This window comes from Mytilus galloprovincialis, chromosome 12 (assembly GCF_965363235.1).
Source record: "Mytilus galloprovincialis chromosome 12, xbMytGall1.hap1.1, whole genome shotgun sequence".
NCBI classification, from domain to species: domain Eukaryota; kingdom Metazoa; phylum Mollusca; class Bivalvia; order Mytilida; family Mytilidae; genus Mytilus; species Mytilus galloprovincialis.
In genome coordinates this window covers 6,983,804-7,006,990 of record NC_134849.1, presented here as the reverse complement: position 1 = coordinate 7,006,990, position 23,187 = coordinate 6,983,804, and the positions used below count along the sequence as shown (strand labels likewise).

Sequence of the window (23,187 nt, the reverse complement as noted above, 5' to 3'; positions counted from 1 at the left end):
ACACAAAAATGTACCTAAAGTTTGCTAATTTCATAACTATCTTTTTCCGTCATTTTTTTTAAATGCAGTGCTTCTTCGTGCGTATATTAATGAAACAGAGACATTTTAAATGTATTTATGACACAAAATTAATCCAGTACTCGTGAAACAAAAGACAGATGAACAAAATGAAAATGATAGACCAAAGAGTAATATAAACCATAAAACATAGCTTTATACATGTTGTATGACTCCAAAAAGAGTTCGAGCTCATACATGAAATACGAACTGGCATTGCTATAGCAAACACGTCTTATACATGCTAGACCTTGAAATAAGGTGATTTTAGTCTTTTTGATGAAAGTGAATCTAGAAATGCACTTTGGACGTACACACTGAACACAATGTTATGTTACAAGAGTTAAAATTCATTTCGCTGTAATTTATTTTTTCATAATAAAGCTGATCAACTGTAACGGTTCCTCTATATATATTCTTTGCTTTAAATTATTCGACTTTGAGCGTATTAGAGGAGGTAAATCCAGAAAAGCGCTATCGGGTGCATGACATTTGTAAAGTGTTATTTGTACTTTAAATATATACACCGCCTTTGTCGCAAATAGACTACTTGGAAGACTTATTGTGTGGTTGTGTACTAATTAATCATGCAAAATACCGTTGGGACTTTGATCAATGCTTCTGTAATAATGCGTTTTCTATTTATAAATAATTGTTTAATGTCTGAGGCTATTCAATTATATTTCTGTAAACTATCTGGGTTTATCAATTATATTATATTCATAAAAGTTTCCATTGATACAATGTACAATTATCTTCATTTATCCTTTGTACTTAATGACAAGATTGTGTAAGTTCTTGCTTTATCAATGATGTTGTTATTTCAATTAAATGTAAAGAAACATTTTAATCGTTATTTCAAATACTACGATTAGTATGTACCGCCAAACACTTCTATAATTATTCTTCTTCATTTAAAAAAAAAATCAATAAGTTTTACCAACCTACATCATTAGATATAATATTGTATTAATGTTTAAGATTAACTATGGTCACATTAGACATTTCAAAATTTGTTTTTATAACAGAAAAAAAACATTAAAAGGCAAAATTGTCGCCATTCTAAACCGGGACTTTTAATAGTTTGATGTTTGGTGCCGTCTCTCAAATTATGCAGCGTAGACTTAGTGTTTTAATGTTGTAAAAGGGTCCTTGAAGATCTCTCTTAATAAAAAAGGAATATGATTCAAATTAATGTTATCAAACAGAATTAGGAATTCATTACGAGGCTGAAAATATTCTCTAAATTTGATTTGTACGTCATCAGTGTTATTATTGAACGAATTAAAACAAGAAGTAAGAAGCTTTTTGACAATTGATAAACTAAAAAAAAATCATTATTGATAATTACTCCGTTAAGCAACCAATTTGTGGTCCCATCTTGGTTTAGAATATTAAACTCACTGCTTACAAATACAATTTTAGACATTATTCCATACTATAATACGTCCCTTTAGCTTATAAGCTTCTTAAATACATACATGTTACGAATATTAAATTTCTAATTTAAGAAAAATAAATCAGTCAAATAAATAATGCCTTAACGTATATATAGAATAATGCTAATTGATGAATAATTCACATTTTCAATAGCTAAAATAAGTGCATTATCAAGTAAAATCAAGTATACAAGTTTTATATTAAATCCTTTGTTCTTTTTTGATTGCTGGTAAATATTTCTCTTTCCTGTTGTGAGTGCATTAATGAGGATTTAAAAAAAAAAGACGTTCATTTTAACAATTAGTGAACGGCTATGAAAGTTCTGATTTAGTTCAAAGAAAATGAAAGAGAAGGATAAAGCGAGGTTTTGTGTTACGCTAATTGTAAATATCTGTTAATATCAACTGTGATATATTGTCGATAAAGGTTTTGTGCTTTTAAAGACTAGAAATATCTTACATTCGTTTGACATTAAGTTTTCTATTAACTGTTCATTCGTTTAAGTCCCTAGAAAAGTTTCCTGTCTCTCAGGAAATCTGTCTCATTAATAGATGTAACAATGAATTTCTTTTAATCTGTCCATCGTGACATTTGCTTAAGTTTAAAACTATTTCATTTGCTCAAAGATATATGTCAATAGATGCAATTATACACAAAGTGAGAAAGAGAAAATAAAATCACAAAAAAAGTATAAAAAAACATTACTGAAAACGATGAAAATATTTACTTATATCTTATAAAAGGAGATGTGATTTGGTTGCGAAAAAGGAGAAAATAACAGCTATAGATCACCATACGGCCTTCAACAGTAAGCAAAGCCCATATCGCATAGTCAGCTATAAACGGCCCCGCAATGAAAAATGTAAAACAATTCTAACGAGAAAACTACCCGCCTAATTTATGTACAAATTTATGAATGAAAAACAAATATGTAACACAACAACAAACATCATCCACTTATATACAAATACATACACAATTTTGCGGAGTTAAACTTTGTGAGATCTTTTGTTTTTTGATGTTGTGGATTTTCTTTTAATGAAATAAAGTATTTATTTGTCGTCAATACGCACAACTAATGAAATGGATTTGGTACATTTACTACGTCTATGACAGCGAATATCAATGAAGTCTTCACTTAACGGAAAACATGGTTATAGTTGATTTTCAATTTGTAATTCGTGTTTTAAAATTTGATTTTCCTTCTACATATATGTTCTAGTAAATGAAGTTTACAATTTTAATGGGTTCTTTCAGTAACAAATTTAAAGTTTACGATACGTTTTGTTAACTGCTAACGTTACTTTTATCATATGAAAAAAACAATTGTAAAAATTAACTTTTCAAACCAAAACAGCGAGACAAAGTTGTAAAAATGACATTGAAATCTTGTTGAAGGTGCCTATACAAATTTAACAAGAGTGTAGGTAGAAGAATTATGTTATAGATAACAGGAGCGGAGATGATAAAGTTATGCATGCATCTTAATCACGTCGATTTGGGATTCTCGTATGCATTTATTACTCCTTTCATCAGATTTCAGTTAGTTCTATTAGTAGATAGCAACCGGGAACACTCGATTATCTAATTCTAGTATGCTATACAAATTTAATAGATGTGGTATGCTTGTAAATAAAATATCTTTCCACCAGCGACCGCTATGCATTTTAATACTATATATTTACTAAACAGAAATAATTTTTAAAGAATAAAGGATAACAGAATGTAAAGAAAAATAATTTAATTTTGGATATAACGCGTCTAGTCCGGCGGCTTTGTAAAAAAATGTGCACATCCTGTTACAAGCATGAAATTTGGCATAGACCTTCCTCAACTATTACTCTTCTATTTCAGATAGGGAGGCATTTGAAAAAAATGTCTCACTTCCGGTAAAATCCAAAATGGCGGACGTTATACTTAAATCAGCCCAATATCGAAGACTAGCGTGTAAAAATGTCCTATTATCATGCTACTATCATAATATTTGGTACAGACCTTTGTGTTTTACTACTTTTGGATAAATTAAATAGATTAGATGTCTTTAGAAACCCCACTTCCGGTTAAAATCCAATATGGCGGACATTGTACTTAATTAAGCTTATTTTTTAGGGAGGGTAATTGTAATGTGTTTTAACGTATTGCTACTATAATTACATTATGTATGAACCTTTCTTTGGTGCTTCTGATGGAGTCAATGTATAAGACATATGTCTTAAAAACCCTTACTTCCGGAAGTATCCAATATGGCGGACAGAGAAATATCAATTTTTTATTCAAATTTTCAACTTTCTTCAAAATGTAAAGAAAATGATTTTATTTTGTGCTGGTCATTAAACTTTTGGCTTTAAGTTATCCCCAAAACCACTTATTTTAGCATGTTGTAAATGCTAATATATAAAGTTGACACTTCCGGTAAAAATATGACGTAAATTTTAAAGATGAGTCCTCAATCTATTTCTTCGATGTAGAGTTTTGGATAGATTGATTTAAACAAAATAAAATCTCTATAGTACTAAAAAATATTTAAAACTACTTCTATTTGGCCAAGAATACATGCTTATTCACAATCACCACCACATGCACACAAGGCAGTGCACGGGAGACCCGATTTTACACATTAAAAATAACCGCGGCATCCTTTCTTACATCCATAATGTACAAGCTTCTGAAAAAATGATGAGGTCTCAGAAAGAGTTTTTTTTTTAAAGGGACCCTCTTTGTCCCTTCGCAATCCATTAGTGACAAGACTAGGTAGCATAAGAGTCAATCCAAAGCTCGTCTCACTAACACCTGCATTAGTATATTACACGTTTTACATGCTTGAAAAGACTAGAACAAGTCGTGGGAATAGCCTCACTTAAAATGAGATTTCCCTTTTGTGCAAAAATTGGCTTTCTTGGTTCGTTAATCATGTTAGATCTGATAAGTTTGTACAGTAGAACCCCGGTGATTTAGGCTGATCAATCATCATTCTTTATGTTAAAGTCACATCTTCAAATACCATTAATGTCTCCCACGCAGTTTTTTTTTTCCTTTTCAAGCAAAGAGAGAACAGTATCACAACCCGTCATAAGGTATTGGTCAGAAATAAAAGTGTGTGATCACTCATTGCCTAGTGCATTTGAAAGGCCATTGATAGATATTAATCCAAAGATTTTTGCCTCCCAAAATACAATCAATAGTTCGTCTGCCCCTTTGTTACGGAATAGCGAAATACTGGTAGTTTTAAAGCTGCTAAAAGAAGCAAGGGCAACATTTAGGGGAAAGGGAATACACAGACGAACCCAGGATTAAAAACATCCTAAAAGATTGGAAAGTTTTCTGAGAGATGACGACAGTAAGAAAGAACTTTTAAGTTTTCATTCACAGGAGCTTGCTCAATACAATTTTGAGTACAAGGTAGTTGAAGCAACAAATGCTCAGGATGTTTAGTGTTATCCACCACTTGATGATGTTTCAAGTTTAGCACCATGTTTACACGACGAGACTGACACTAGAATCAAGATAGATGTGTCTGATGCAGTGAAACATAGACTTAACTGAGTCATGACTCAAACAGTCGATACTGATGTCATTGCTGTTTCGCTATTCCGTGACATAGGGCAGACAAACTTTGGTTTGCATTTAGAAGGGGAAACGTATAAAATATATATCAATCAATGACCTTTCAAATGCACTAGGCATTAAAAGATAACACGTTCGCTGGAAAAGGAACTGCGTTGGTGACATTAATGGAGTTTGAAGATGTGACTATAGCATTTAGAATGATGATTGAGCAGCCAACATCACCATATGGATTTGATGTTTTATGTCATTGAAAACGATACGTGGTTTTGTTAAAGATAAAAAAAAAGAAACAGATTAGGTTAACAAGGCAAGAAAATATGTGTTTTTGCAGAATTTATTAAGATGTGAGAAACAATACCACAGTCTTTGTAAATGTTGGAAATCAGCTCTCCGATTGTGAATTGCGGCCTACTGAGTATGCTGATTGAGTGTTATGTCCTTACCTAAATAAAATACCTTGAAACTGAAATACGAGTGGATGAAGTCTTGGATGCGTATGGTAGTTATAGCAACAAATGGTCAGGATATTCTATCTTATCCACCACGTAATGTATTTCAAGTTCAGCACCAAGTTCACATTTAGAGGCAGACACTAAAATCATGGTGCATGTGTCTGATGCAGTGAAACACGCACTTAAACGAGTCATGATTCGAACAGCCGTTAATGATGATGTTGTCAATACTGTTTCGCTATTCCGTGACATAGGGGTAGACGTTGTGTTTATGAGGGCAAAAGACTTTGGATTAATATCTATCAATGGCCTTTCAATTGCACTAGGCAATGAGTGATCTGGGTGATCTGAAACACTTATTGTTATCCATGTCTTTACCTGTTGTGATATGGTTCTCTCTTTGTTCGAAAGGGGGGAAAAGACTATGTGGGAGACATTGATTGCATTTGAAGATGTGACTTTAACAAAAAGAATGATGATTAATCAGACTAAATCACCGGGGTTTTACTGTAAGATCGCACAAAGGTATGTACCAAATATTATGATAGTAGCATGATGATAACACATTTTTACACGCTAGCCTTCGATATTGGGCTGATTTAAGTATGACGTCCGCCATTTTGGATTTTACCGGAAGTGAGACATTTTTTTCAAATGCCTCCCTATCTGAATTAAAAGAGTAATAGTTGAGGAAGGTCTATGCCAAATTTCATGCTTGTAACATGATGTGCACAATTCGTCTGAAATATGCTTGTAGCCGCCGGACTAGTCTTCTGATTGGCTGACGTTATTTTGTTATGAGCCCATAGACATAATTTAGTGATGTGACCGTGACGTCATCAATGTTTTTTCATGGTTTTTCTACGGTTTAAAATGGAATTTAGGATTAAATTATAAGAAATGACTGTAATATTTTTTCTGTCTATTCGAAATAACATAAAAAATGTGGTGCAGACTGTTAAATAACCAGCTACGCGCGTTATTCAGTGTGCACCAAATTTTTAATGTTATTTCTTCATAGACAGAAAAAAATATTACAGTCATTCCTTAAATAATTAAATATTCGTTTACATAGTTTGATATCCTATTTTGAATTAATCTGGTTCAAAATATGTTATATATTTATTTGCTTAATATATGATATATTTGATTAGTACTTGTTTTCTAAATTTCGAAAATTGTTAATTCAATTTATAGTGGTTCTTTATATCATTCAATGAACAGAAGATGACGTGGTTTGAAATTGTAATGAAGCATTTATTCAAATGTCGAGAATTCAATAGCCCATTTAAGTGAATCATTTAAAATCCGAGTAGGTTTTGTCATACAACTTGATACATGTTTACGTTGAATACAACAATAAAACTAGAACAAAGCTTTGATAGAAACATGCACGTCACACTGTGTATACAATAAAACCAAAGGATTGGGCTTCATAGGAAATATTGAGCAAAGAATATCATTGGTTTATTACGACTAAAACTAACTCTCATAGATAGTGTGTTCATTAAGCTTACAACATTAAATACATTTGCTTTTACAGTGGTGCATCCTATTGGAAATTAAATGTGATAGAATTATTTTTAAAAAATCAAGACATTTACGCAACCCTAAATAAATGTGCGTAAAACAGTTTCAAACTTTTAAGTATAGTTTTACTTCAGTAAAACTTATGTCATTTAACATACACAAGTTCCGAGATAGGGTAGCTCGTTATGTCTTTCATATGACTTCGATCACACCCTGACTAAAATGTAGGCTCACATATTGAATGAATGACTAAAAAAATTTGATAGTATTCATCACTAGAAACTATTCTAGAAATTAAAATCTAAAAAGTTTATCTTCCACCCTTCAGTCGTATACGGAACATAAATAATTCTAGACATTCTGCAGAATACGACACTGTAGATGCTTAAGCTTGACACTTTGGTAGAGCCTTCTATCTGGAAATGCCGTCATAAGGGCGCTAATTGATGATATATTTTTTCGATTAAAAGACATTATTCGATAATTCGAGACTAAGGTTAATGTCATGATTCATTAAGAACTTTTGTCAAAACAATCCCGTGCTTCTCAATATATAGCAAATCTGTTTATATCTTTTATCAATATAATAAATAGTCATAAAATGTATATCCATGCAATGCTTTGTTTTATATTTGTCATTTCTATTTTGAATATGTGTAGGTTTAAACATTTCATTACGAGCCTTGAGAAATGATCAACCTTTTTTAAATTGAAAATAAAACGCAAATAGCCTTCTAGGGCATATAAATTCTAAACATTTATGAGTTTAATACACGTTTTATTATTTTGCTTGAAAGGATAATTGTTAAAACAGGTAATGTCATACATGTGCAAGGCTATTGAAACAACTTGTTTTAATATCTAGGTGAGGTAAAGTACTAAATGATACATATAACATGGCTCATCAATTACTCAGTTCGTAAAGGCAAATTACAAACACATGTATATCAATAATCGGAGTAAAATGAAACCACGTAATGTCTATGTTAAAACTCTTCGTAGTCCGCCTCTTTATATGTTTCTGTTTGTTTGACTCAACTTGATATTAATTGAAACGCAACTCCAGTATTTAGTAATGATTTTAATCGGAGGAGATGTTGTCTCAAATTCGAACAAAAGGTTTTGAAATTGCTAGCTTTAGTAACTCGCTTATCTAGATATAATAATGACATGTATTTCATGATTGAAAAAAAAATGTTCATTTATATAAAATATGCATTGTGTTTTAATTATGTATAAATTAACCAAATCTCCAGCTACAATAAATAAACAAATATCAACCAAAGTGCAAGTGAAATGAATGTAAAAAAAAGATAGGCATACAAAAGGCTTGCAACAATGAGATAAACCAATACCGTATCGTTTGCTTTCATGACCTCGCAATGAAAATTGTGAAATAATTCAATAGTAAAATATAAATTAAAATCATGATCCTCAAAGTACAGTGATTGTTTAAAGAGTTTTAATGTCTAGTTGGAAATTGAATCCTACCACTTGACCACTGACAGAGGCAGTACCAAAACTTAATGCTGTAAATTGGATGTAAAATTACATAAGAGTTTCATTAATTATTTGTGTTAACTAAATTGTTTTTTTTTTAAATAATTTACACTATGTATGATGGCTTGGTTTGAAATTAAATTTACGCATGGAGTTAAGTGTTGGAAATTTAATTGCTCATTTCAGCTAAGCAAATCGCATCTTATTTGTTTCTGTCATACAACTTGATACATAATTTGGTTGATGTTGTAATAATGCAGTACTAACATTTTGATAGAAACATACACGAAACTGTGCGTGCGCAATACAATCATAGGACCAGGGTGAATATTAAAAAATGTAAAGCAATGGTTTGTTACAATTTCAAAGTCTTAAAGATAGTGTTCATTAAGCTTTATGTATCAACTAGCATTACTACAATGGTTTATGCAAATGGAAACTGGATTAGAAAAACAATTTTAAAACAAAAGCAGGACATTAACTAAACCTTTGCAGTTTGCACCACTTGCAATAGTTTAGTTGTTTAAGTTTTAGTTCCGTAAAACTTACATTGATAATACGCAAGTTCCGATATACGATAGATACTGTTACAGTTTAGGGTATAAGCTGTAGGTTTGTACATACGACTGTTTCAGCCTACTCAGTAAACACTCTATTCTATTTTCGCGTTCGTCGTTTACTAGTAGCCAACGCGTCTACAAAGACATGTTATAAACATTGTGTATACTAAATATTGTTATTGTATGAAAATATCATTGATGTAAAAGGATATTGAAACCATCCCGGGGGTAAAGTAGTAAAAGAATACTTGAAACATGTTTCATCAATTACAGTGTCCGTCGAGTCACATGATAAACATGTGTATATCTATTTTCAGAGACAACTAAAACGATGAATTGTATGATTGTATGAGCCTGTTTAACGTCCAGTGGCAAATTAAATGTATATTCAGGACGAAAACATATGAACATAAACCCTGCTTTGTGCACACATTACTCTGACTCAAACTCTACCAGTCTTTTCTTTTGGGTGCTATAAACAGTTTCGTAAAAAATATAGGGGTTGTTCCCCGACTAAAAATAACCATGGAGGGGAAACCCCTGTTTATTTACTTAATTGGTGAAAAGAATCATGTGTTTTGTATTTGATTGTTAAAAATAGTTAATTAGCTTTCAATTAAAACAGGTTGAATATTTGAAATAATTTAAAAATTATATCAAATGTACATGTTTTGAGGAGAGACAACACCGTAAACATGCTGTCTGTATTTTAGGCAGTGAAAAATGAAAACTTATTTGCAGCCACTGTAGCTCTTTTCGGAGCAGGAGACCGTACCCTGAAACAAGATTTTTTAAATGGCCTGGTATAAACCTATAAAAGGGGAACGAAAGATACCAAAAGGACAGTCAAACTCATAAATCTAAAACAAACTGACAATGTCACGGCTAAGAATGAAAAAGACAAACAGACAAACAATAGTACACATGACACAACATAGAAAACTAAAGAATAAACAACAAAAATATAAAACCCCACCAAAAGCTAGGGGTGATCTCAGGTGTTCCGGAAGGGTATGCAGATCCTGATTCACATGTGGCCCCCGTCGTTGTTAAAATTTCATACAGTTTCGATTATGAAAAATGTGCACGTATCATGCCTTTATGGGTAACGAACATGACCTGGTTTCAGGTTTTTTATGGTCAAATTAGGCATTTTCCCCCCATGTTCTTTGGATGGATTTTTTTTAATATGATAAAAGTACACTTTATATTCATTTCTTTAGAAATTAGAGAACATTCTGATTCCAGTGATATCGAGTTTTATACAAGTATCTTTATTAATCAGTCCAGCACTAAGGGATACTTATGTATGGTCCCTAAAAATATAACGTCATAGAAAACAACTGTTGATTGCACCCTTTACTACCACATGTCGCATGCTTACCAGAATTCAAATTTCAAATCTTTGATTTTGGATCGGTTGAGGTATAAACCAACGCACACTCGTACTTTAGGCAAGACTACTACTTCCAACCAGAGGCGTTTATAAGCACTTTGATCCATTCAATCTAGCGCTATAAAATATTGTCGTAAAACTTATGAAATTGAAGAAAAAAATATAAAGACAGTCAATAAAATAAAGTAATAAAACTGAATTATTACAAATAATCACGACTGTTGGACAGGTAATATTTCTTTTATGTTATTTTGCACGATTATAGCACATTGTTTTGATCAGTTTATCACTTCTGACAATGACATTTAGTTCATTCTCCTGGAAAATTTAATTTTTATTTTTAATCGAATTTTAAATTTGTTATCGCGTCCTTTTTTACAAAAGACATATTAACAGCCGTTGAAGGTTTTCCCGCACGGACGTGTTGTACTTTCAGTTATAATTACCTATAGAGTGCACAGTGCGGGAGCAATGATTCTCTTTGATACCTAAAACCGATAGCTATAGTGTTAAATCTAAAAAGCAACGCACATGACATCGCCATAAAATTAAAACTGAAATAAGCAATTGAATATTTTTTATTTCATGATTCGAATGTATTCGAATGTATGCATGTACGTACGTGTCACAAAGACGCCTAATTTTGTAACAAGACGCTGTGTCAAGTGTGTGTAATGTACAGGTCTAACTGCTATAAACTTTTGGGACCTCAATGCTCGTCATCATTGAACTTGTTTATCTATATAGTTATTTTGATCTGCGCGCCACTGATGAGTCTTATGTAGACGAAACTCGCGTCTGGCGTACTAAATCAGAAGCCTGGTACCTTTAATCTACATCACTGCTGGTGGACATTTCGCCCTTTAGGGCATCAGCAGCCAACAAGTCGCACTTCAGTGCTGACTTGAATATCAATTGTATGGTCATTTTGATAACTTCTCTGTTTACAAAAGTATGATTTTTTCAAAGTACTAAGGATTTTCTTATTCAAGGCATAAATAACTTTACCGTATTTGGCACTTTTTTGAATTTTTGGTCCTCAATGCTCTTCTATACATATTTTGATCGTAGCGTCACTGATGAGTTCTAAGAAGACTAAACGCGCGTCTTGCGTACTAAATTATAAACCTGGTATCTTTGATAACTATGGTATTATTACAATAATAAAAGATTATTGGGATTATTGTTGCAACAACCCTAAAAAATGTAGAACAAGGTTGAATATTTAATACCCTTCCCCTCTTTATGCCCGGCTGAATACCGCAACAAAAATGAAAAGAAAAAAAAAGAAATGTATAGAAGAATTATGTTGTATAGAAATTCACGACATACCAATACTTATTTTCTTTGACAATGTCTTGAGCGTCACTGGTGGGTCTTTTGTGGACAAAACGGACGTCTGGTGTAAATACAAAATTTATTCCTGGTATCTATGATGAGTTTATATGAAATATTGTTTAAGGATTTTATGTATTCAAGTATCCGCTTTTCAATCAAATTTGTAAAAGGCTTCTAAATTATGTACGTCCTTACACCCTTTAGGTGCCAACGAAATAAATCGTTTTATGGAAATATAATTTATTAACCTCCAACAATAGGGAATACCAGCATAATGTCATATATCAAATGATTGCCTTTAACCTGACAGATGATGAATTTGACTCTTCTGTGTCTTCCCTATTGGTAATAAAAATTCACGGGAATTCAAGTAGGAGGTTTTTTCATTGTCGAAGGTCGCACTTTGACCTATAGTTGTTAACGTCCTTGACATATGGTCTTTGGTAGAGAGTTTCTTTATTTTCAATCATACCACACCTTCTTATTTTTATCTACAACCTTCTTTATTTCTCACAACGGTTTTGTGTTAGCATTCCTGGTGAAATGATAATCAAGAAAAAAAATTTTTGACACACAAGCATTGTGAAATGCTATTTTCATTTTGATGCACCATGTTTACATAATGAAATTTTAACAAGACTAGTGATTTGTTGTTGCGTCTTTCCTAATCAGTTGTTTTAAACACTTTAGTTAAAATTCCATGGGATAATGGTAAATCCCATGTTTTTCTAAATCAAATTGAAAGAATAGCTAAAAGAACAACAAAAAAGTATTGAATTTTTCAATCCAATGTTATTATACACATTTTGGTTATAATAACACGATAATTCTAATGAGTGGCGTCGGAGGATTTGCAAATGAGTGTTTTGCAAATTAAAAGTGTCCAGAGTTTGTACATAAAACTTCAAAACTCGCAGTTCAAGAATCTGGATCATGATAAAAAAAAACCAACAGAAATGTTTTATCCTTTCTCTTGTTTACAGTGCAGATGCAGTGAAGTTTAGATCATGGATATACGATTCTTTCCTCTAGCTAGTCTGGACGTTGTCATAATAAAATTCCTTACGATATTTCTAAGGGCCATAAATAAACAAACAACATCTTTTAGATTATAAGAATACGAAAAATTTACTTATTTAGGATATAATCAGTACATTGTCAATTGATAGATAATACACAAAAGTCCTGAAGAAAAACTATAATACAATATAAATTTGAGAATTGGCTGTGTTTTAATTTGTCGAAAAACAAATTAAAAAGAAAGTAACAATTTTGACGACATTTCTTTAAGGTTTTTGTTAAAATAAGCATAGTTTGTCTAACAACTGTATCTCCACTGCAATACAGTTAAGATATGGTTTATTGGGTTAATACTGTTCTGAAACTTGTTAATTAAATCTGCTAGAAAATTGAATTGAAAATTAAAAAATGTTCAACTATTTGACCTTGATTCACACAACCTTTAATCGGTTAACATGTTTTGCTTGATGAATACAAGTTTGAAATTATTTTCTCTGGGGTAACAATCTGCTCTAGCACCCTCTCAGCTTTATGTTATCTAATTTTTCATACCGAATTTTATGTTACTACCGTCTATTTAATTTCGAATTTAAAGTAGAAAACTATCAGTATTCAATAAAGCGCAAAATTTTATCAAGCGTCATAGTGAAAGGAATTATAATATCACCGATGGGATATATCAACCTCGTATTGATCAATCAACATCAGTATACCAATATACATAGATAGCCCCATAGATAAATAATTATTTGGGTAACACGCACATCTGTAATATCCATTGTTTGGTATCGTCTGACCATTTGGTGTCTTTTACGCATGTCTTTATCTTCCAATGCTCACGTGTTATTTGTTGACCATTATAATAGCCCTCGTGCTGTCACAACAAATTGTTTTCATTTTTTTTCATTTCCTAGAAATATTCGTTTCCTTCCTCTAATTTTCTTTTTAATAACGTTTGCACGTATTAGGTTAATAGTTTTGAAATAGCAATTTGAATTTCGAAAGAGCTTACGCCATATTCAATAATTACTTTCCGCATTTTTTATACTTTAGTGAATGGTTTATTGATGAAACGTTCACAACATTCTGTGAAAATAAATCGTTTTTCGTTTCCTATTTTGCTGAGAAAAAAATGTCCTTTCTTTAGTATTGCTCTCTCTCTCTCTCTCTCTCTCTCTCTCTCTCTCTCTCTCTCTCTCAAGTTTTCGACATTTATTCTGATCTCTTAGTCTTTTTTTCGCATTGAAATTCTCTGATTGAATGATTTCACAAATGAACTATCTCGGAATTTCTACAATAACTTCTCTAAGCTCAGTATTTTTGTGATTTTACTTTTTTGTATAGTCTTTATTGATTTATAAATGTTAACATTTCGTTAAACAAACTGATCTTTTATATCCGTAAATTTAACTTAACATTGTGAATACTAAAGGTTCCAGATTCTTTGGTGACAAGAACTGAATACTTAATTACATCTTAAATTTAAATTGTATGAATTGTGTTAGAAAATATTTAGGTTTTGTCAACTAGAATATTCTATGTTAGACTTTTTCATTTAATGAAATTGCCTGAGATACGCATAAGATAATTACATTTTAAGACCGTTATGATAAAGTAAGAGCAATGTCGATTGATTTTTTTTTAATTGACTGAGAATATATTAAGGGGTAAAATCAAGAGAAGTTCCGAAAGATTCCTTTTAATTGATTGAGAATATGTCAAGGGGGCAAAGTTAGAGAAATCCAGAATTATTGCATTTCAATTAAACAACAAGTTTAAAAGGGGGCAAAGTTAGAGAAGTCCCGAATAATTCCGTTTGAAATGTTTGAGAAGATAACAAGGGGGCAAAGTAGAAGATGTCCCAAATGATTTATTTTAAATTGATTGAGAAGACATCAAGGGTGCAATGAACAGTATTTACAAGGAGTGACTAACCCAAAGAGGAAGGTTTCCGTGGTGAGACCCCCCTTATTTTCGACAACTAAAATTTTCCCCAAATAAATTCATATAGGAACTTACAGTTGGACTCCCTCTTTCATTTACAAACAAACACACACACGACAAACAGTTCATTAAGCACTACACATATAAAAGAATGATCAACACAAATCTAACCTAATACCGCAACGAACTCTCATTAACTAGCACTGGACCCAGTGTCGGTTTAAGAATAAATAATTTCTATACCATCTAAGAAGCAGTCAACTCAATTGTTCTACGAGAGAAAACTACACAAAAGGTTTTGTTTTCTTTAAATCAATTTTCAAATTGAAGACTGAGTTGTGTACACAAACGTCGACGGGTATGCTAGCTACCAACAACACATACCAAGATTGTATGAGCAAAATGCTCCGAATCGTCACAAATTATTAGAAATGCATCTAGTGTTTATACAACGTAAGACACCTCCAGCCGAGTCCTTTTTGTCTTACTAAGGCTAAACATTATGTTGGGAATTTGACCATTTTAAATCGTATAGAGATCTGTGCTGTAATCACTTTTTACCTATATTTGCTAGATAATTAATAGTATGAACAGAACACACAGAAAGCAACGACTTATTTTTAAAAATACCGGTATTGTAGAAACTAGTAACAAGAATAAAAAAAAAATACAATACCTTACCGCGTGACATAAAATACTTAACTTGCTGATATGAACTCATACCATCCTTAATTTAGTATGATCTTTTTTTTTTTACAAATTAAAATGGACAGAAAATACCAGATTTGTAACGACATTTACGTGTATTTTAACCATGAAATGATTATATTGTTATTCTTTAATTGTGCTATTATTTTCTTGTCTGCAGACGGAATCCTGCGATGAAATTGATATTTTTGCGTAATAATTTGAAATATACATCTGCCCAATATTATTTAAGATCTCCATTCACAGTTGTGTTCGTTACAAAATACCCACGTCTAAATAAGGACAAGACTCTGAGGTTATTCACATATTACTGCATACGTATCTAAAATGATATATGCTTGTCAATTATTGCTTGCATCTACTTCATTTGAAGTTTGGTGGATAGTTGTCTCATTGGGAATCATAACACTTCGTATTATTTTAATTTTGTTTTCAGACTCTACTTAGTCCCATCTTTCGAGAAAAATATATTCATATTCGAGCGTCACTGGTGAGTCTTTTTTACAAAAAATGTATTAATGGTACATGTATCTTTGATGCGAGTATGTTAAACAATTTTATCTTCAGACAGGACGGGGGAACTGATGCACAAAATGGAAAACCATGTTACCGCTGTCATATCTGTCTGGAGTAAAAAAAGGGGTGGGGGTAAAAAAAGTAACCAAGATCTATTAAATCATATATATGAAACAAATAAGCAATGATGTAAACTGTATTTATCACTACTTATGTCTGTATGTACGTTCATTTGTCATTAATTCTCTTTTCTGACTGTCACTTCGTGTTAGCCTCGTTTTGACTTCAATTAAACAGTAAAATGGTCTATATAATATAACAATGTGTTTCGATAATCCTATTATAACATTGCCGGTCGTAACGTTATTTTAATCAAATGTTATTGATAGAGGCATGACCGCGGACAGTTTTATGACATGTACTTGTTATTTCGATTTGTATATATTGCAGAAGACATTAACACTAAGATTAAGTGTTGTCCTATAAATCCTTAAAAGGATGAGATTCATGTTGTCACAAATTTTAAACCAAACAGATTGTAAGCTTAAGTTTCATCCTATACATCTTTGAAAGGTTGAGAATTATATTGTCACGAGTGTTCAACAGACATTTTTATTGCCTTAGTTTTTGTTCTATACGTCTTTTAACGGTTGAATTCTATGTTGTTACAAATGTTTAGAACAAAATTGTTAGCTTAAGTTTTCATCCTATAAATCTTAAAAAGGTTGAGTTTTATGCTGTCACACACGTTAAACAGAAACGTTTATTGTCTTAGTATTTCATCCTTTAGGTTAAAACGTTAACCATATTGTGTTTTTGTTTTAAGTTTTAAACCCAGGTTGTGAAAGTATTTCTAAAAAACCAAATAGAGTTGCAATGTACAGTTGGAAACAATACGATGAACGAGGGTTTATATACAGACTAATGGTCCAATACCAAATAGAATGAACAACTGCAAAAAACAAAATAAGGAAAATAGAGCTACAACATTGAAACTCATGATTTTGTTCTTTATTAAGTAATGCTGACATATTCAGAATAGAGATACGGGTAAAAAATGAATAAATAATATAAAGAAACTGGGTTAAAACGTTTAAGAAAACAAAAATGAGAGACAAACATCCAGATCCAGATGAAAGTAAGATCCGCTATTGTTTTTTTTTTTTTTTTTTTTTTTTGACCGGCCACAGTTGCAAATCTTAAAGGATTCTTGTCTGTTTTAATCAGAACTTAAATATTGACAAATCTTTCCAGAAACAAGTAGATGCGTTCATTGCACTTCCTGAGTATAAGTAATCGAAAGAAATTTCTGGAATTATATGCATATTTACAAAATGTCTAAGTGATTCATTGACCGAATTTTTTAGATATTGTCAAGGTTGACAAAACCTATTGGTATAGATTGAACCGTTTATTTATCATCATTTATTCTTTGTACGGGGTGATAGTCAATATCGGTAGTACATTAACGATTTTCAGTAGGATCACATAGGATCACGTTGCTCTCATGTTGTGTTTCCTCGTCTATTCCTGTATATTGTTTACACATTGGGTTTACGTCTATTTTTAAAGAACAAGGATAAAGGTAGAAAGATAAAAGTATCGATAATCCGATATACTCGTAGAAGAGTTGGGCTTCTTTCTTCATACAAATTATTTTGAAATATAACCGTTACGGTAACTGTTATCATCCAGAATGAAACTATAAGGCTTCAAATATTTGATCAAAGGAAACTAATTTATTGATAGTTCTGGAGAAAAAAGCATTTTTGGATCGATAACTTCTTTCAATGTTTGTATCAACATAGTATTATATTACATAGTGCGGGAGTTTCTCACTACATTGAAGACCCATTGGTGGCCTACAGCTGTTGTCTGCTCTATGGTCGGGTTGTTGTCGCTTTGACACATTCCTCATTTCCTTTCTCAATTTTTATACTGGGGACAATATTGTCTATTATACTTAAAGGTTAGCATGGCCACTAACTACTTTCACCATTTACAACATAGAAGCAGGGAGTAATACTACCAATAATAGACAATTTATACATATTACTGTGCATATAGCATGTCTAGACACCAATCTCTATTCAGCCATCAATATCCGACTGATTAGACTAAATACTTTGAGTTTTAGAAAATCTGTGCTAAGCTGTTTAATATGGTAATTTTAAATTGCTACAGAAGCAGCACTTAACAATGTTTTATGCAAACTGTATTTAAATTTAACCTTTAAGATAAAGTTGTAAACGAAACAAAACCACTAAGTTCTGACATAAATTGAACTTGTTTAATTTACATTTGTCGTTTCGAGGCGCTTTTACATCTTGCTATATTAGTATCGGTTTGACCATTGGTGAAGGATTAACGGTGACCTTAAATGAGTTGCTAAGTTAATGCCGTTCAGTCCCTCGTGAAAAATTGTTTCATTGGAAATTATACCAAATCTTTTTTATAATCATTTGAAATAATATTAAAGCTTTCATGCCGGGGACTTCTTGCCCATTCAATGCGACACGGTTCATACCTTTTTCCCATTGATGCTTTTAATGCAGTACGATATGTATGGTGTTCTGCCAACGACGTGATACAATACATAGTATTCTGAGGCAAGTTTACGATGCAGTTTGAGTTATTTTTTGTTCCCCTGTGGCGCATCCTACTCGATGCGATACATTCCAGGTTCTATGTGGCGCAATTAAGGCGATACGATACATATGTTGCCCCTGTTGCGCAAACGACGCGAATCTATCTATATATATATATATATATATATATATATATATATATATATATATATATATATATATATATATATATATATATATATATATATATATATTATCACCTGTGTCGACACGAAACGATACACATTATGTCTCCTGTTAAATTCTATACAATACATTCGTTCTACGTTTTGATCAATATGACGGGATACGATATATATCGTGTCCATTGTGGCATATACGACGCTTTACTATATACATAGTGTCACTTGAGAGACATTCGCCTCGACATAATACATATCTTTTCTACTTTAGAGGATACAGCACCAAACGATACATTTGTTCTACGCCGTAGTTTATACGACGCGGTAGAATGAACATCTTGTCTTCTGTGAGAATCGTGTAGATTCTTTGAATTTCCAAAGTTATAAAATTGATAAATATTGTCCACAGATAGTACATGTATTTATAATAAACGCATAATGTTAATATACTGTTCAATTTTATACGTCTGATTGGAGATGTAACAATTTTGTACGTTTGGTTAAATATTAAACAGTTATGTACGTTAGATTAGAGTTTTAACAATTCTGTACGTTAAGTTAGGGATTAAACGGACTATCAAACTTTGAAATAATACAGAGCATTGCCAATGTCTTTGATTGTTCAACAAATTAAACAAATTGAACTACTATCGAATCTTCAAAGTTATCTTAACATCGGTGTATGATATAACGTCTTCAGGCAATAAACGACTTTTAAATATAGCAATATTATTTCATCTTATTAAGATATTTCAATCCATACCAGACAGACAGATCGTACCGTAATAAGCTTGAATAGTTGGAGGAGAGTGTACAATTATATTTTAGTTATCTCGAGACTTGTGTATTAAATATGGCAATACGATATCATCCGCATGATATTGTCTCAAAAAGTAAATAGCAATCCTTAACTAGCTTGTCACTCAACAAACAAAAACAAATTGTCTTTAGTTTTGAGATTTTTTTATTTAATTTTTTTATCTAATACACAATTGTATTTAATTCAAGAGTATAAAAAGAAGCATTTTACTTATTTCTATATAAATCTATGATATTTACTGTTAATGCTTCTCAGAACTAGACTAGTTGCATTCGTATTGTAGGCGAATAGATGTATTTCTGTTAACTGTTTCATAGCAATTCTTTCAAGCATTATATGCAATGTATATTCTTGGATGAATGTATTTTATTTCTATTAAGAGTAAAAGACTTATATATAATTGTCTTCGAAGTGTTTTTGGTTTGAGCATTTCGTATGAAGATGAAGTCAGAAAAGCATTGCATACGCCTAATAACAAGTATTATCTTTCAAAAGTTGACCGTAGATGGATCGCGATGAAAATTCTAAGTGCTTGTTCATACTGTACATGCTATAGCTCGTCAAATATTACGGGTCTTTTACATTATTGACTTTCAAATATATGGTTTTGAGCTTACCTGATGCTTGAAAAGCCAGAAAAGTGCTTTCCAGTGTATGATATTCAGTTTTACTTTAAATATATATACCACCCTTTGTCGCAAATAGACTACATGGACAACTTATTTTGTGGTTGTATTCTCATTAACCAAGAAAAATACCGTTGGGACTTTGATCAATGCTTCTGTAATTATGCGTTTTCTATTTATAAATAATTGTTTAATGTCTGAGGCTATTCAATTATATTACTATCAGCTATCTGGGTTTGTGAATTATATTATATTCGTCAAAGTTGCTATTGATACAATGTACAATTATCTTCATTTATCCTTTGTACTTAATGACAAGATTGTGGAAGTTCTTGCTCTATGAATGATGTTGTTATTTCAATTAAATGTAAAGAAACATAATCGTTATTCTAAAAACTGCAATTAGTATGTACCGCCAAACACATCTATTCTCCTTCATTTCAGAGAAAATCAATAAGTTTTACCAATTAACATCATAAGAAGCAATACCGTGTTAATGTTTTAGATTTGCCTTTGTCACATTAGATGTTTCAAAAGTCTTGTTTATGACAGAAAAAACAACTAAAAGCAAAATCTGCAGCGTTTAATATTTCTCGTTATTTCTATGTTCAGATGGAATATTAAACCCAGAAGAAAAAAAACAGTTAAAAAGCAAAATCTGCAGGAGTTAATATTTCTCGTTATTTTTATTTTCAGATGGAATATTAAACCCAAAGACCATCACCGGCAATACAAGAGATAATGCAGCTATCAGTTTCTGAAAATAACGTTACGAATTGTTTGCCATTGGGAAAGGCGCCTGATTTGAAATACAAAGAATTTTACGAAACATCACAGTTTATTACAGGACTTATATTATATCCGACAATATGTATACCAGGAATATTAGCCAACATGATCACTTTAATCGTTCTATCAAAGAAAAACATGTTGACATCCACAAATGCCTTTCTCAGTGCACTAGCTGTTTCTGACAGCGTGAAATTACTTAATGACATTATTTACTTCTCCGTAACTCTCTTGTCTAAAACTCACAAAGCGGAAGCAAACAAAGCATTTGGTTATATATATCCGTATGCACATTTTATTTTCAACATGTCGGCATGTATTTCCTCTTGGTTGACAGTGGCAGTTGCTGCCGAGCGATATATAATGGTCTGTCATCCCGTAAGAGCCAGACTAATCTGTAGTAGATCTAGGGCTATTACGACGAGTGCATTGATTTATTTTGTAATGACTTGTGTCGCTATTCCTTCTGCTATGAGATATAAAACTATATTAGTAGTCGATCAGGATACTAATACAACTCAATACTTTGTTGAAATAACAGCATTATGGCAAAATGAAACATTTGCTTCGGCGTATAATTGGGTTCAGAATTTCTTACGATGTAATATTCCTTTATTAATCCTCATAACACTGAATACGTGTATTATAAATTCAATTCGAAAATCTAGAGCGAATAAACGGAACAGTGCACGTCACCGAGTAACAATAATGATGGTTGTCGTCATGGTAACGTTCATTCTCTGTATCACACCGGATGCCATAATGACGACATTTTTTGGATATGGTTACCACGAGGAGGAAGATTTTCTAGTTAAGGGAATACGGGAATATTCGGATACACTTTTAGCACTGAATGCAGCTGTGAATTTTGTTATTTATTGTTTATTTAGCAGAACATTTGTCAAAAATTTCGAGGCCTTATTCTGTGCTCATTTGAAAAAGAAAAAGACTGAACTCGAAGAAGAAACTTACAGACGCCTTTCGGAGTCTACAGCAATGCACAAATCAAAAAGAGGCAGTGCTGTTTGATTTTTGTTATAAATATTACCCATTTATAGTGATATTGCAAAAATCCGCCCGAACTAAAATCAAGAACAAAAAGAACAAACATTTATGATACCACGAAAGAATATGTTCGTTTATGTTGAATTTGCTGTTGTAAAACACAATTATCATTTGGTTGAATTTTAAACGAGTTTTTAAGTAAATGAAATGTTATCACTTTTGAAATGTTAAATATTTCAAGACAAGGATTAATTGACTTTGGGACAAAATTTATATATTTAAGACAAATTGTCTCAAGAAAAAATCGACTCTGCCAAAATTCTTATATCACGGGTGAATGATAAATGAAACACAATCCGTCATGTTTACGAACAATATCAAAACACCACATAATCCATACTATGCTCTTAATTGAGTCTTCACCATTTAACCATTTAAACATTTCTTTGTCTGTTTTATCAAATGTCAAAGATGACGATTGGTAATAAAATTGTCAACCTCTTTCAATTTATTGAAAACGAACATCACCATATTTGTTCTCAGCTTTCATCTAAAATGTAAATATTTCAATTGCCCCGGGTTCTGTGATAAACATTTATTATTGTAAATTATAACTTAAAATATTGGGCTGCTTTATTTATTTCTAAATATATATGTTAATGCTTTAGAGTGTTTTGTGATTTATATTTCAACGTTGGTTATAGTCGATATCCGTAATGTACTTCCGTCCTCGTATACCATTAAGATAAAAGGTCAGTTCTGATTAAATTGATTCTGCTACTGTAAATTATAGCTCACTGGTGATACTTATCAAATGTACCATTCAATCAATTCATTAATTTATAGTATAATGAAATAGCAACATAATATGAGACAGGTGCTACATGTGGAAGTACATGATGTCTTTATTATTTTCATAGTACATTCTGGTAATCAGATATTAAGATGCTATGAAAATCGTTTACCTTGAATCAACAACAGGGTAACGCAGTTGCTAATATTGCAAACACAGTTCACGATAATTTTTGTACTAGTATATTGATTTTTCTTTAAATGATTATATTTCTGCTCTTACATGGAACTCGTCCACTATTATGAATTACCAATTCAGTAAGAATCCAGGCATACAATGTAGTACGCTAAGTGCCG

At 31.7% G+C, this 23,187-nt stretch overlaps 1 protein-coding gene across 1 annotated transcript in view; it reads left to right on the top strand.

The window, feature by feature from the left end:
- LOC143054229 (FMRFamide receptor-like) overlaps positions 1-22,702 on the top strand; it is a 64,497-nt gene extending 41,795 nt beyond the window's left edge. Inside the window, exon 2 of the mRNA XM_076227158.1 lies at positions 20,941-22,702. Coding sequence (XP_076083273.1) covers positions 20,986-22,062 — 1,077 coding nt within the window. The 5' untranslated portion in view covers positions 20,941-20,985 and the 3' untranslated portion in view covers positions 22,063-22,702. The remainder of the gene's footprint in view (positions 1-20,940) is intronic.
- Positions 22,703-23,187: the final 485 nt, after the last annotated feature.